General features: G+C 44.0%; 1 protein-coding gene across 1 annotated transcript; it reads right to left on the bottom strand.

Annotated features, from left to right (window-relative positions):
- Positions 1-5403: 5403 nt before the first annotated feature.
- LOC134445059 (dnaJ homolog subfamily B member 14-like) lies at positions 5404-10957 on the bottom strand. The gene is made up of 3 exons (XM_063194176.1): positions 10674-10957; positions 6297-6468; positions 5404-5485 (listed from the first exon to the last, which is right to left on the bottom strand). The coding sequence occupies exons 1-3, from the start codon at positions 10804-10806 to the stop codon at positions 5404-5406; spliced, it is 387 nt and encodes a 128-aa protein (XP_063050246.1). The 5' UTR covers positions 10807-10957.
- Between the last annotated feature and the right edge of the window lie 1516 nt (positions 10958-12473).

The raw sequence follows: 12473 nt of genomic DNA, 5'->3' as shown, positions 1-12473 counted from the left end.
CCTTTTTTCGGCTCTTGAAGTGACTACCCCCCTCTATTAAATTCCATTTTTGAATTCGGATGCATGTCTAGTTCAGGCTCATTTCGTGGGGTATTGCCAATACTCCATACCATGGTGCCTGGTATTACTGGAAAGGGGACCTTTCAGGCTTTCATTTAAGATCATTGGTGAACCTGTCTGACATACACAGAGGTCACAGCACTTCATTAAATCAGACATAGCTAACATTTTCCAACAACTCTTGGCTAAACTGTCTGCTTTGGTTTATCTCTGTGGCGTGAAAGAACACCAAGGACACAAAATTGGACAACCTCAATACTCTTTGGAGTCTGCTGATTCAGAAAATGTATAATATGCCCATACAATTGTTTTGTATGCGTTTGTGAGAGCGTTAAATTTGAATTGTGCAACCAGCAAAAGTCTTCAAAATAATAGCCAATACATGCAGGTCATCTGTTGGAAGTATTGGGCCTTTTTTCCTTCCAAAGTTTCTGCTTGGCATCACTGCTTGGCATTAGGCCTTCGTTTAAGATCATTACTAAATCTGTCTGACATACTCAGAGGTCACAGCACTTCATTAAACCAGAAATAATAATAACAAATATCGCCTAAACTGTAGGCTTTCTTTAGTCCCTACGTACTGTAAACCATGGGAAAACATCAAGGACACAAACCCCAACCATTTCAATACTCAAGGCACTCTGCTAATTCAGACAATGCATGATATACCCATACAATGTATTGTGAGAGCCTTACAAAAGGCCATAATGACCATTAATATGACATAATTTAAGTCCAATTCTGTCCTATCTCTTTATAGACGTAAGGAAATGTAAGGAGACATAAGACGTAAGGAGATAAAAGACATGAGCGGGGGCATGGGGAGGCACTGTATGTACAGTAGATGTAGAGTGGGGGGGGGGGGCAAGGGGGAGAAGTAGGGGTGAGGTGAGAGAGGAGCACTGTTGGGTGGGGGGCAAGGCCAGGGTAGTGGAGGAAAGTGAGTGGAGGGCACTGTTGAGTGGGGGGAGGTGACTGGGGGGCACTGTGGAGTGTGGGGGGGGGGTAGTAGTGGGGATAGGGGAGGGGGGGGGTAGTGGGGGTAGGTGAGGGGGGGGCACTGTGGAGTGGGGGGTAGTGGGGGTAGGTGGGGGGGGGGGGGGCTTAAAGGAAAGTGAGGGGGGATGGGGAGATAAGACACTGTAGGGTGGGGAGAGGAGTGGGGTGGGGTGAGATACTGTAGAGCAGGTGGGGGTAAGGGTGGATAAATGTTAATGATAAAATATTTGGAATAGTTTCAGAAACGTCTACCATATTGAATGTTGGAGGGAATTTGAGATGCCCTAGTTTCAGCAGTGTTGTGTATATGTTTAATTGAGTAATTTTTGACCACTTTCTTTAGGATATGTCACGGTGGCAAAATCGAAATTCACCTTCTATTGTTCAGCCATTCTCATATCGGACTGTGTGACAACTAGCCTAGAAATCTAGACGCCCCTAGGGGTTTGGCGTGGCCAGGCTATGTGACAACATCAGCATCTTCAAAATCACCCGTAAACAGTGGCTGAAAAAACAAACCAGACCTGCTCCTATTAATTAATAGTATGAACATTGTTTTACTCTGGATATATTTGGTGTTTGTGGTAAAATGTCATGTCTACTGTAATGCAGTATTGTTTTTTTATTATGGCTACCTGCCTTAGGACTACGGATGACATTTGGCAACTATGCAAATACCAACATATTTATATTGATGTTTTTTTTAACTGATGTATTGATTAGTGTGTATTGTCCTAATCAAATGAAAGAAAGAATGAATGAATGAATACATTTGTCCATTAGGCAATAGGAAATAATTGTGCTAAAAAAAGGAACCGTACTCATCAATGAATATTATAGGCTTACGTCATTGCAAGGACCATAGGCCTAGTTATTTCAGCAGTTGACTGTCTACAGTATGTGCCATTTGACCATTGTAGGAGGACTATTCTCTGCTTCAAGGAAGCGAAATCAAACTTATTTTTTGTTTGTTTAGTCAACCTTTGGTAAAATATCTGTAAGAGAATATAACAGAGAAGTGCTGAAAAAAGTAATCTACTATGTAGTAGGCCTATATTATGGCCCCACAGTATTGAGAAAAATGCATGAAAGTCATCCATTTTGGGAAATAGCAGCCATATTGAATTTTGACACAAATTTCAGATGGCATCAAGTTTGAATTTCTTCTGCTCACGCACATGCACGCACGCACGCACACACACACACACCTTTTCTCTATGGCAAAAAATTAGCCTTTGAAATTATCATGTGGTGAAGGGCTACCATATTACATTTTGGGAAATATTTTTAAATTTCTTTCAATAAGCTTTTGGTCAGTAATCTGTGAAATGTCTGGCAGGACAATATGTCTATTATTAAGCAGTGCTGTATGTGCAATTTGATCATTTACTGACAACAGTACCATTTCAAAGCGGATTTATACATTCTTATGCACATACATTCATACTGTATGTAGGCCTATATACACTATACATACATATATTCATTCATTTTTCTTTTTATCCAACATTTGTATGTATGTCTGTAAGGAGATATTACAGAATTGGTCAGAAAATAGGTCATTAGGGCCTTGAGGATCATTACGGTCTTTTAAAGGCTCCTGCAAATATTGTATGGGTACATTATACATTTTCTGAATCAACAGCATGCCTAGATTTTTAAAATCATTTGGTTTTGTGACCCTGATGGTTTCCCATGGTATAGGGACAACATAAATCATACAGTTGAGGTGGAATATGTGAGAAAATACTGGTTTAAAGGATAACGCCAGCCCATTTCAACATGTATGTAATGCTCACACTACCCTGGACTTGTCAGTACCAGAGATTTTTTTTTTCTTCAGCCTTTTCCAAGATCCTGGTCATTGTAATGGGGGCAGGTGTTACCTTTTGGGAAAATATTTGGAGTAGGCCCATGTTAAGATTTTTTTTAAATGTAAACAAAATCTGCCCCCATTAGAATAGCAGCATGCAGCATCTCCGGGTACTGACAAGTCAAGGGTAATGTGAGCAATACAACAGCATATCGAAATTGGCAGGAGTGATCATTTGAGTGTTTGGGGGGGGGGGGGGGGGGGGGGGGGGGGGGGGGGGGGGGGGGGGGGGGGGGGGGGGGGGGTGGGGGGGGGGGGGGGGGGGGGGTGGGGGGGGGGGGGGGTGGGGTGGGGGATGGGGGGGGGGGGGGGTGGGGGGGGGGGGGGGGGGCGGGGGCAGGGGGGGGGGGGGGGGGGGGGGGAGGGGGGGGGGGGGGGGGGGGGGGGGGGGGGGGGGGGGGGGGGGGGGGGGGGGGGTGGGCTTTTCAAGCCTTTATTTTTTGTTTATATGAGACAGGACAGTGAAGGAGGTGACGGGAACCGAGTTGGGAGGGAGAGATGGGGGAGGGTCGGCAAAGGGCACGGTTCAGAATCTAACCCGGGTCGGCCGCGTATACAGACCAGTGTCCTATACCATTAGGCCACGATAGGGCCGAGAAATTATTGGTTTAATGACCTCTGTGAATGTCAGCACAAACATTGGCAGGAAAAAAGGCCTGATATTTCCAGCTAATGACCTGCTATATTGGCTACTATTTTGAAGACTATTGGTGGTTACACAAGTCAAATTTTAGGCCCTCACAAACATATACAAAATAATTGTATGGGCATATTATCATTTTCCGAGTCCACCGAGTATTGAGGTTGTGTAATTTTGTGTCCTTGGCGTTCTTTCATGCCACAGAGATAAACGAAATCAAACAGTTTAGCCAACATTTGTGATAAAATGTGACCTATGTCTGGTTTAATGAAGTGCTGTGACCTCTGTGTGTGTAAGAAACATTCAGGAATGGACTGAAATGAAAGAATGAAAGGTCCCCTTTCCAGTAATACCAAGCGCTATTGTATAGAATATTGACAATATCCCAAGCTGTCCTGGACCTTCTTTCGTGCAACTGCACTACAAAATGCTCTAGCCATCATTGTGTTTGTCTGGTAAATGGCCTCAGGTGCACAGACATGTGTAAACTGAGAGTGTGCGGAAACCAGGCAACCATAGACAGTTCAGATGAAGGGGATGACATGGAAGATGAAGAGTACTGACGACGAAATAATATAAATCTACATGAAACTATTCTTTCATTAAACATATTCCCTTTGCAACATGTTTTTCTTTATTGGCTTGTAACCCCTTGTATAGGGTCTCAGTCTATTTGTTTATGAAATAGCCTGTATAAAATGTTGTATATGAACATTTATCTAAATTCTGTTAATGAGATACCATATTTGAGTGGTTTAAGTAAAGTGTTACCCAATGCCCTATCATTCCAGGGCCTACCATCTAGATTGTATTTCTTCACATACACTACAACAGTGTTTCCCAAATTTTTCGTGCCATTCCCCCCTTCAGAGGAAGGGTGTCTGTCTGCGCCCCCCTCGAGCAAAATGGTTACGAAAATACAAATAAATAGGCCGTCGTGAAGTTTATTAGAGCCTGATATACACGTACAGTATGGCCTATGTTCTCTAAATATTAGTGACTTAATGGCAAAGCAGAAAAGTATTAAAAAAGAAAAACCTTCTGACTTCACGCGCCCCCCTAGGGGGGCTTCCGGCCCACTTTGAGAAACACTGCACTACAATAATTGAATACTTTAACAACTTGTGAATGTTATGTACATTCACATATGAACTACAGTATAAACAAAGTTTGTTTAAGTAAAGTGATACCGGCATTGTATTAGTCCATTCTATTGGGTCCTCGATTTTGAAGACATTTTTGCTGGTTGCACAAGTGACATTTAAGGGTCTCACAGACATATACTAAATGATAGCATGGGCATATTATACATTTTCTGAATCGGTAGAGTGCCCTGAGTATTGAGGTTGTTAACTTTGGTGTCCTTGGTGTTCTTTCATGCCACAGATGTAAACGAAAGTGCACAGTTTTGGCACAATTTGTGTGAAAATGGGAGCTATTTCTGGTTTAATGACGTGCTGTGGCTTCTGTGTATGTCAGACAGATTCATTAATGGGCTGAAATGAAAGCCTGAAAGGTCCCCTTTCCAGTGATAACAAGCACGATGGTATAGGATATTGGCAATACCCCCAACATAAGCCATAACTACATATACAGCCGATATAAAAAAACAGTATTTATTATAGGGGGATAGTAACTTCAAGAGCTGAAAAAAGTGATTTCGCTACCACCCCATGACTGCTATCAAGCTTTTTCTACTAGTGGGGGGATATACCTTGCCAAAAAACATTGCTAGCATTCCTCCCCCCAGATGGCACCGGTCGACCCCTCGGCTCATAGCCTACTTCTCAGAAGTGCTGCATAGGGTCATTTCATTTCAAAGTAGACACTTTCAGGCCTGACTGGCGCAGCTTCTAATGAAACTGGGTATGCCTTGATATGGTATGACTCCTAGAACTGAGAGAAGTGCAAGTCTGAGGAAGGTGGGAGGCACAACACATGCATTAATTTTCAGTCAATGTAGGTCAAATAGAAATGGATTCACTTTCACTCTACAAATTACACGCATAGCATGGAATACAATAATAAATATGGGCTACCCATGTAGGCTGAATAATTATTCTCTTATAGGACAACTGAGTCTTGTAATGTGTTCGCATATGACTCTGTAAAACACCTCTACCCGTGTGAAGAGAACAGTGCACCTCTGGATTCATTTTTAATGTCATGAGCTGAGGGTAGGGCTCCATTACTGATACTGATGTAATAGTGACACATTGAGCGGGTACATGCACTGCAGTAACCCAGATATGACCAGCTTTGGGTTTTAACATGTAAAAACCTATTTCCGACTTCAGTATACCAAATTAGTAGACTGGGAAATCCCATACTGCTTTGCACAATCGTTCCGATCTGAAAGACAACATGGCAGCTGCTCTAAGAGAGGGAGTCAGAGCAAGGGAGTCAATCAGAGAGTGGCGATGACGCATACTACTTGACGAATGTGGAAGCACGCAGTTTGTTAAAACTAACACAATTGGCTATGGGCTACATATACAGTATAGTGCATGGTCCAGACCCCAAAGAATTCGCATATCACCATCACACGAGGTAGCAAAGTCGATCAATGATTTTGCACATAATAAAATCTGCCAGAAATCTCCTATTATGAGTTTTTTTTATAGATATGTGAAACCTTCCATGTTCTAAAAGTATATGTCAAAGAAATGTATTCAGGTGTGATTGAACAGAGAGATGGGTGAAATATGGGTGGTAGTCCTTCACCTTTGTACCCCTTCCAGCTGCTCCTTGGTGTATGACTTGGCACACTCTGCACCAGTTGCACCCTGACCAGCTCTTTCGTTATGGTTGGCGTTGTTATTTTCAGAGGACTTTCGGTGGTGAGCAGTGCCGTTGCCTGTCGAGCTGCCGTTCCTTGACAGAGCCTCCAGTATCACTGTGAAATAGATAACATGGAAACACATTAACAACCATGTCTGAACTCTGAACACAACATGTCTAAAGACATTTACGTAAGGTTCTAAGTCTATGAGAGAGACAATGGTAAAAGTAATATCTGTATGTAGGTGATTACAAATTGGCTTTAACTGCACTGGTGTTAAAAGAATATTGTGTCAGATAAATAGCAATTTACAACACACTCTTATAAGCAGGCTCTGTGTTGGTTGGGAGATGCATGTTGACAAAAGCATCATTACATAGAATATTTTGAGTTATATAGCACTTTGTAAAGATACATTTTGGTGATCCATGAAGTATAGTGCAGGCACTGGGTCAGTCTTAATGGAATCTCAATGGCTAGCACAGCCTACCTCACCACCTCAAAAAGACATGCTACGGATTGAGCCAACAGCCTGTTAAACTGACTTGGCAGCATGTACGCTTCCAATACAGCCCATGGGCCAAACCAGATATTCGTATCGTACCAAACACAGGGGCCAGAGTTTCTGTGAGATAGTCCAGAATCAAAGATCAAGGATAGTTTATTCCTGCACTTCTGTATGAAGTGTAGTGAAATGTAAAATAAAATGTGCATAAGTAGTAGTAGAGGAGTGTGTATGTCTAATTTTATAATTAAAAGGAAAATCTTGAGGAGATGTGTAATGTTGTCCATGCAAGTTCCCCCCTGCGGGACAATTAAGCTTACCATGTGTGCTCAGTAATTTTCAAGATTTAAGCTCATATTTAAATGTGGGGGTTTCAATATGGGTCCACATTGAGCGGGACAATTTGCAACACTCATGCCACTTGAGCTACCTACCTAACAGCACAAACCATCAGCATCAGAAATGTGACATTCCCATAATACATAAATGCTATTTGATTGCAGGTGCTGGCCAAAGCTCTCCTGCCTTTCAAAAACATGCAGTTGCTTTGAGTTAGCCATCCTCATGAATCATTGCCTGTTATGACTGAAGAACAAAGAGCCCACCGTAAACCTATGATCAAGACATGTTGACTCGCATAGGGTTGGATAAAGAGACAGAAAGCGAAAGTCCAACTGGGAAACTCCAACTCCCATTGCCATTGTGACACAGCACTTTACAGCACACAGGTGTTCACTGACAGCACACGACAAAATTGCATTCATGCCTCATCCGTGCAAGGGGGCAGCCCCTAATGGCGCAGAGCGATGGGACAGTACCATGTTCAGGGCGCCTTGGTCATGGAGGATGGGGGAGGGCACTGGTTAATTGCTCCCCCCACCAACCTGGCGGGTCGGGAGTCAAACCGGCAACCATTGGGCAACAAGTCTGATGCTGTAACCGCTTACCCATGACTGGTATAAAGGTATCTCTAAAGACCCTAATTTGCATTCAGCAACAGTAAAACAGATTAAGTAGCTAAAGATCAACAAAGGTTGGAAGATGCAACAGGACAGCAGCCCTACACATAAAAGCAAAATCAACCTCAGAATGGCTTTAACAGAGAAAATGCCTTTAGGAATAGCAGCCCAATCACGAATAATGACCTCAAACAGATTGAGCTGCTGCAGCATGATCGAGAGCGATTCACACTAGACAACCCAAAATTATGGTAAAAAGGAATGGCCTGATAAGGAGAACTATTAACTTTTGTGCAGGTCTGATCAGCAACTAGGAAACAATTGTTTGAGGCCACTGATGCCAAACTAGCTATTAAATACACAACTAAGCAGTAATGCAGCTCCCAAGTCAAACCATACTGTGAAATCAAATCAGCCAGTCCAGTTTGGAAGGAACACTGATTGCAAATTAATTTTATCCACTGTTCTCGGTCAACAGGTCACACACCCTAAAATTAGTTATTTTGCAGATGGTGTCCATAGACCATTTCTCCATTCTTATCATTTTGACTGATATTTTGGTCACTCAAAACTTGCATTTCGACAGTACCCAACCCCTGGAGTACCAAGAGGCTTTGTCTATGAACCCGCTGGTCGCCCAGGCAGGCAGTGTCCAAAGTGTGATGCCAAGAGACACGCCAGTAGACCAGGGGATGTGGTGGAGGGGAGCATAGGAGGGCTTACAACCCAGCAGCGGAATCACTGCATCCTTCTTTATGCCAGGTGGTACAGGAGAAACCAGTGCTGTGCAAAATGAGCTTCAGCAGGCCCAAAATCTACACCACGGATTGCAGTTGGCATAATCGCCATTGGCTCCTTGGCGTTCACGGACGAGTGTGTGCAGGTTCACACACAGAGCAGCATAAGTGAGAGAGCTTGGAGACACTATGGAGAATGTTACATTGCCTGCGAAATCATCTGTGAAGAACACAAAGTGAGAGTGGCAAGTATCAATCGTTCTGTTCCCTCAAGTGTTGTGATCACAGGCCCCATGTGGCCTTCATACCTTATGGAGTCTGTTCCTGATCATTTGAGCAGGAGAATGCACATCAATGTACTGCAAAAGCACATCCTGCAGCAGTGTTTTTCTGTCTCGCGTACCCCCTAAGCCTCTTAGTTGTGCCATGAGTACCCCCTCATTCATGTTCTATATCGCTTTGTCTGTCCTGATGTGACTGCTCCATACATTTGTTATAATAACATTTTTCCAAGTACCCCCTGCAGTGTGCTCGCGTACCCCTAGTGGTACACGTACCCCTGGTTGGGAGACACAGCTCTAGCAGTTCTCCTCCTGTACCTGTATTTGCATAAAGAAGGTTCACACCACTCCTGATTGCAACCCTGCTATGGCTCCTTGTGTCACCTGGCATCTCCCCCATGTCTAGACACTGTGCTGAGACACAGTGGATATTCTTGCTACCGCTTGTATTGAAGTTGTGATGTTGGATAAGTAGCACCTTCAGTGCTACTGGCCCATAGTACTTCCAGGGATGGGGCACTAACCAAACATCAATCTGACCAAATCACAGTAATCAGAATGAAAAAAGAGAGAACTATGTGTGAAAACCATCTGCTTATTAAATCTATGTTTAGAGTTTTCTTGGCTTTCAGGCGTACCACCACTTATTGTCCATTTCCTGATGAGTCCGCACAACAGTGGGTTAAAAACAATTCAATGTTGATTCCTAATTTGTCGGGCTAATTTCAGTCTGAGTTGGTGGTTTCAATGACACCTTTATTTATTTTTTTCTTCAGTGCATTTTCAAAGCCAGGCGCCAACAGCATCAACTGTTGCGCTGAACTGAGGTATTAAAACCAGTCCAAGTGGTTAGACCGCATTTTCACTGGTCGGAAGTTATCTTGATACTGCTTGGCTCTTGACTGACCCGAGTTCCGCGCAGCAGCATGAGCTCCAGACCAGAGGTAAAACACACAGAGGTCTAGGAACCAAGCTCTTGATAAAACCCAAACCCAAACTTCAGAGGGCTAGCATGGCTGCTACGTCAGCGAAACCTCTCAAAGTGATTGAAACGTGCTTTGAAGTGTCAGTACAACACACACCTGCTACTGGTTAACGGATGGCTAGTGTCTTTTCACCTGCAACCATCATGTTACCGGCAATACGGTAGCATCTTCAAAAACTTGACAGCTTGTGACGGTATAAATTACTCTCACGGTAGGATTACAACACCACGAATATAATTGTTAGAACGTCTGCATTCGGAACACACTCATGGTTAACCAACCCATTTCTGATTGGTCATCTTTTCAAGATACCCCCATGAGCTAGCAATGCTTATGCGTGCCCACACCGAATGACCGATTATCAAATAGGAATGTCATGATGGTGAAGAGAGTAATAGACCGACACCACAACTGAAAACAGTAGGTAATTAATGCTAGAACGTAGAACTAGTCTAACAGCGAATGCTTCCGTTTTATGATGGTACCTGGTCACATCACAACATAGACGCAACATTGGGCAAGCTCTAGCAACGAAGCTAACGCCAAGGTTTTCAACCAGACAACATTTAGCCAACAACATCCACACTGTACACTTAATATCGCAACAAAATGGACGTGGCGTTTTTCCTCACACTTACCGTATAGTGATACACACCGTTTCGACAAAAACACATCGCCAGCTTATATTGCATTAGCCTGCAGGGGGACTGATAGCCAAGCAGCTGTTAGCTTAGCAGGTCAGGCTAGTTCATGCATCACATTAGCACATAACTCCCTGGCTAACTAGCATGAGCTAAGTTGCATTGACAGGATGTAGCCAGAGTGGTGTCATTAAAAACATTTACTCTTACCCTTTGCCTTGTCGGTCGGGAAGAGCTTTTCAGCCTTACGCAAAAATTTAACCGCCTTTTCTTTATCTCCATCTTGAAGGGCTTCCGTGGCGATACTAATACATTTTTCAGCTTCGTCTCTGTTGCTTTCCATCTTCCTTCCTCTTCCACCCCCCTCTCAGCTGATAGACTCTCTACCAGCTGATGAACGGCACAGCACCGTGGGGCGGGGAGAAGGGTCTGCCTGCAGAGCCTGTCCCACGCATGCGCATTAACTACAGCTCTGGAGCAGCGCAAAACTTCTGAGGGCCACCCACTGGACGATTTCAATTAAACGTGTGTATTTTTTTTTTTTTTTTTTAATATCGTTATTCATTTTTTAAATAGAAAACCATTAGTGTAAATGATTGTGTTTTTCATGCTATACTTTTTCAGTCTTTAAAGTTAACGAAGAAGACTCGTGCTAGTCTTGCATTCTCTTTTCATGTTTAGGCGGCCTCTTGCCATTTTTATGAAATACAAGTTGGATATCTGACTGCTTGCCACTGTAGGCTCTTTCTGTTAAATATCAAATGTAGGCCTAATGACTGTATGCATTTACCCCTCTTCTAAACTGATACCCAGACAGAATAGAATACACTGAACACAAATACTTTTTCTTGCACACATTATCCGTCCAACTATCATGTTAAACTGACTGCTTGGGCAGTCATGGGTAAGCAGTTAGAGCGTCTTGTAACCCCAAAGGTTGCCAGTTCGACTCCCGATCCGCCAATTAACCAGTGCTCTCCCCCATCCTCCTCCATGACTGAGGCACCCTGAGCATAGGCTTATTTGAGTTTGTTGGCAACGGTTGATGTTGACAAACCACGTGAGCGAGAATAAGTTGTCACGATGTGGGTGGTATTAAATTCAGTGCATTTAAAGGCGGCCACAAATATGCAGGAGACGATGAGCTCGCACCAGTTTGATCTACTAACACACCATGTGTGAGGTGTGGGGAGACAGGTGGAGAGGAGAGGTTAAGTGGGGAGCAGTGCAAACTTGTGTAGGGGTGTGAGACAAGACGCATATAGACACGAGTGAGTTGTTGACCAACCAGTTCATGGGCGCGTGACCTTGGAGGCGGTCTGCAGACGAGCATCAACGGGGATAAGCAACTGCAGGGGTTGCAAGGCTGGACTGCAGTCGCATTCGTCCCGCGATAGTTTGACACCATGTGACATGTCACCTGGTTGGCGCAGCATGACTGAAATTTGGTAAGTTGGAGAAGAAATCTAACCATTATGCAACATTTTCAACCAAAATGCATTGCTGTCTAAATGCGCATGTAGCCGTTGTGGTATCTCGTACGAGCCTCATGGTACCATCCCACCGCACTGCTCCCTTTCAAGCGCCATTGGAGGCTGCCCTCTTGCACGGGTGAGGCATGAATGCAATTTCGTTGTGTGCAGTGTGCACTTGTGGGCTGTGGAGTGCTGTGTCACAATGACAATGGGGGCTGGAGTTTCCCAGTTCCGCATTATTCACTTTAAACCCCCATTGTGAAATGGGACTCCATTGCAATGAAGGAGAAGTAAGGGTAGGGGGTAGTGTCATCAGGCAAAAGTGCCTACTTAGATTTTACCCCTAACAACCTTGAGTTGGGACACACCACCAATAAGACACAGGACCACAGAATCAAAGTAAAAGGTTGAATTTTATTCAACTAAAATGGGCGTTGTGCTGGGGGTGAGGATCCAAGGGGAGAGGGGGCATCCAAGTGGCAGTCAGAGAGTGGGGGGCAGAAGGATCGGGTCGGCTCCAGTCACTGTTCGAGTG

Source organism: Engraulis encrasicolus, unplaced genomic scaffold, assembly GCF_034702125.1.
Source record: "Engraulis encrasicolus isolate BLACKSEA-1 unplaced genomic scaffold, IST_EnEncr_1.0 scaffold_968_np1212, whole genome shotgun sequence".
In the NCBI taxonomy this organism is placed as follows: Eukaryota; Metazoa; Chordata; class Actinopteri; order Clupeiformes; family Engraulidae; genus Engraulis; species Engraulis encrasicolus.
The sequence above is the reverse complement of the archived record's forward strand: the minus strand, read 5'-3'. Positions and strand labels throughout refer to the sequence as shown.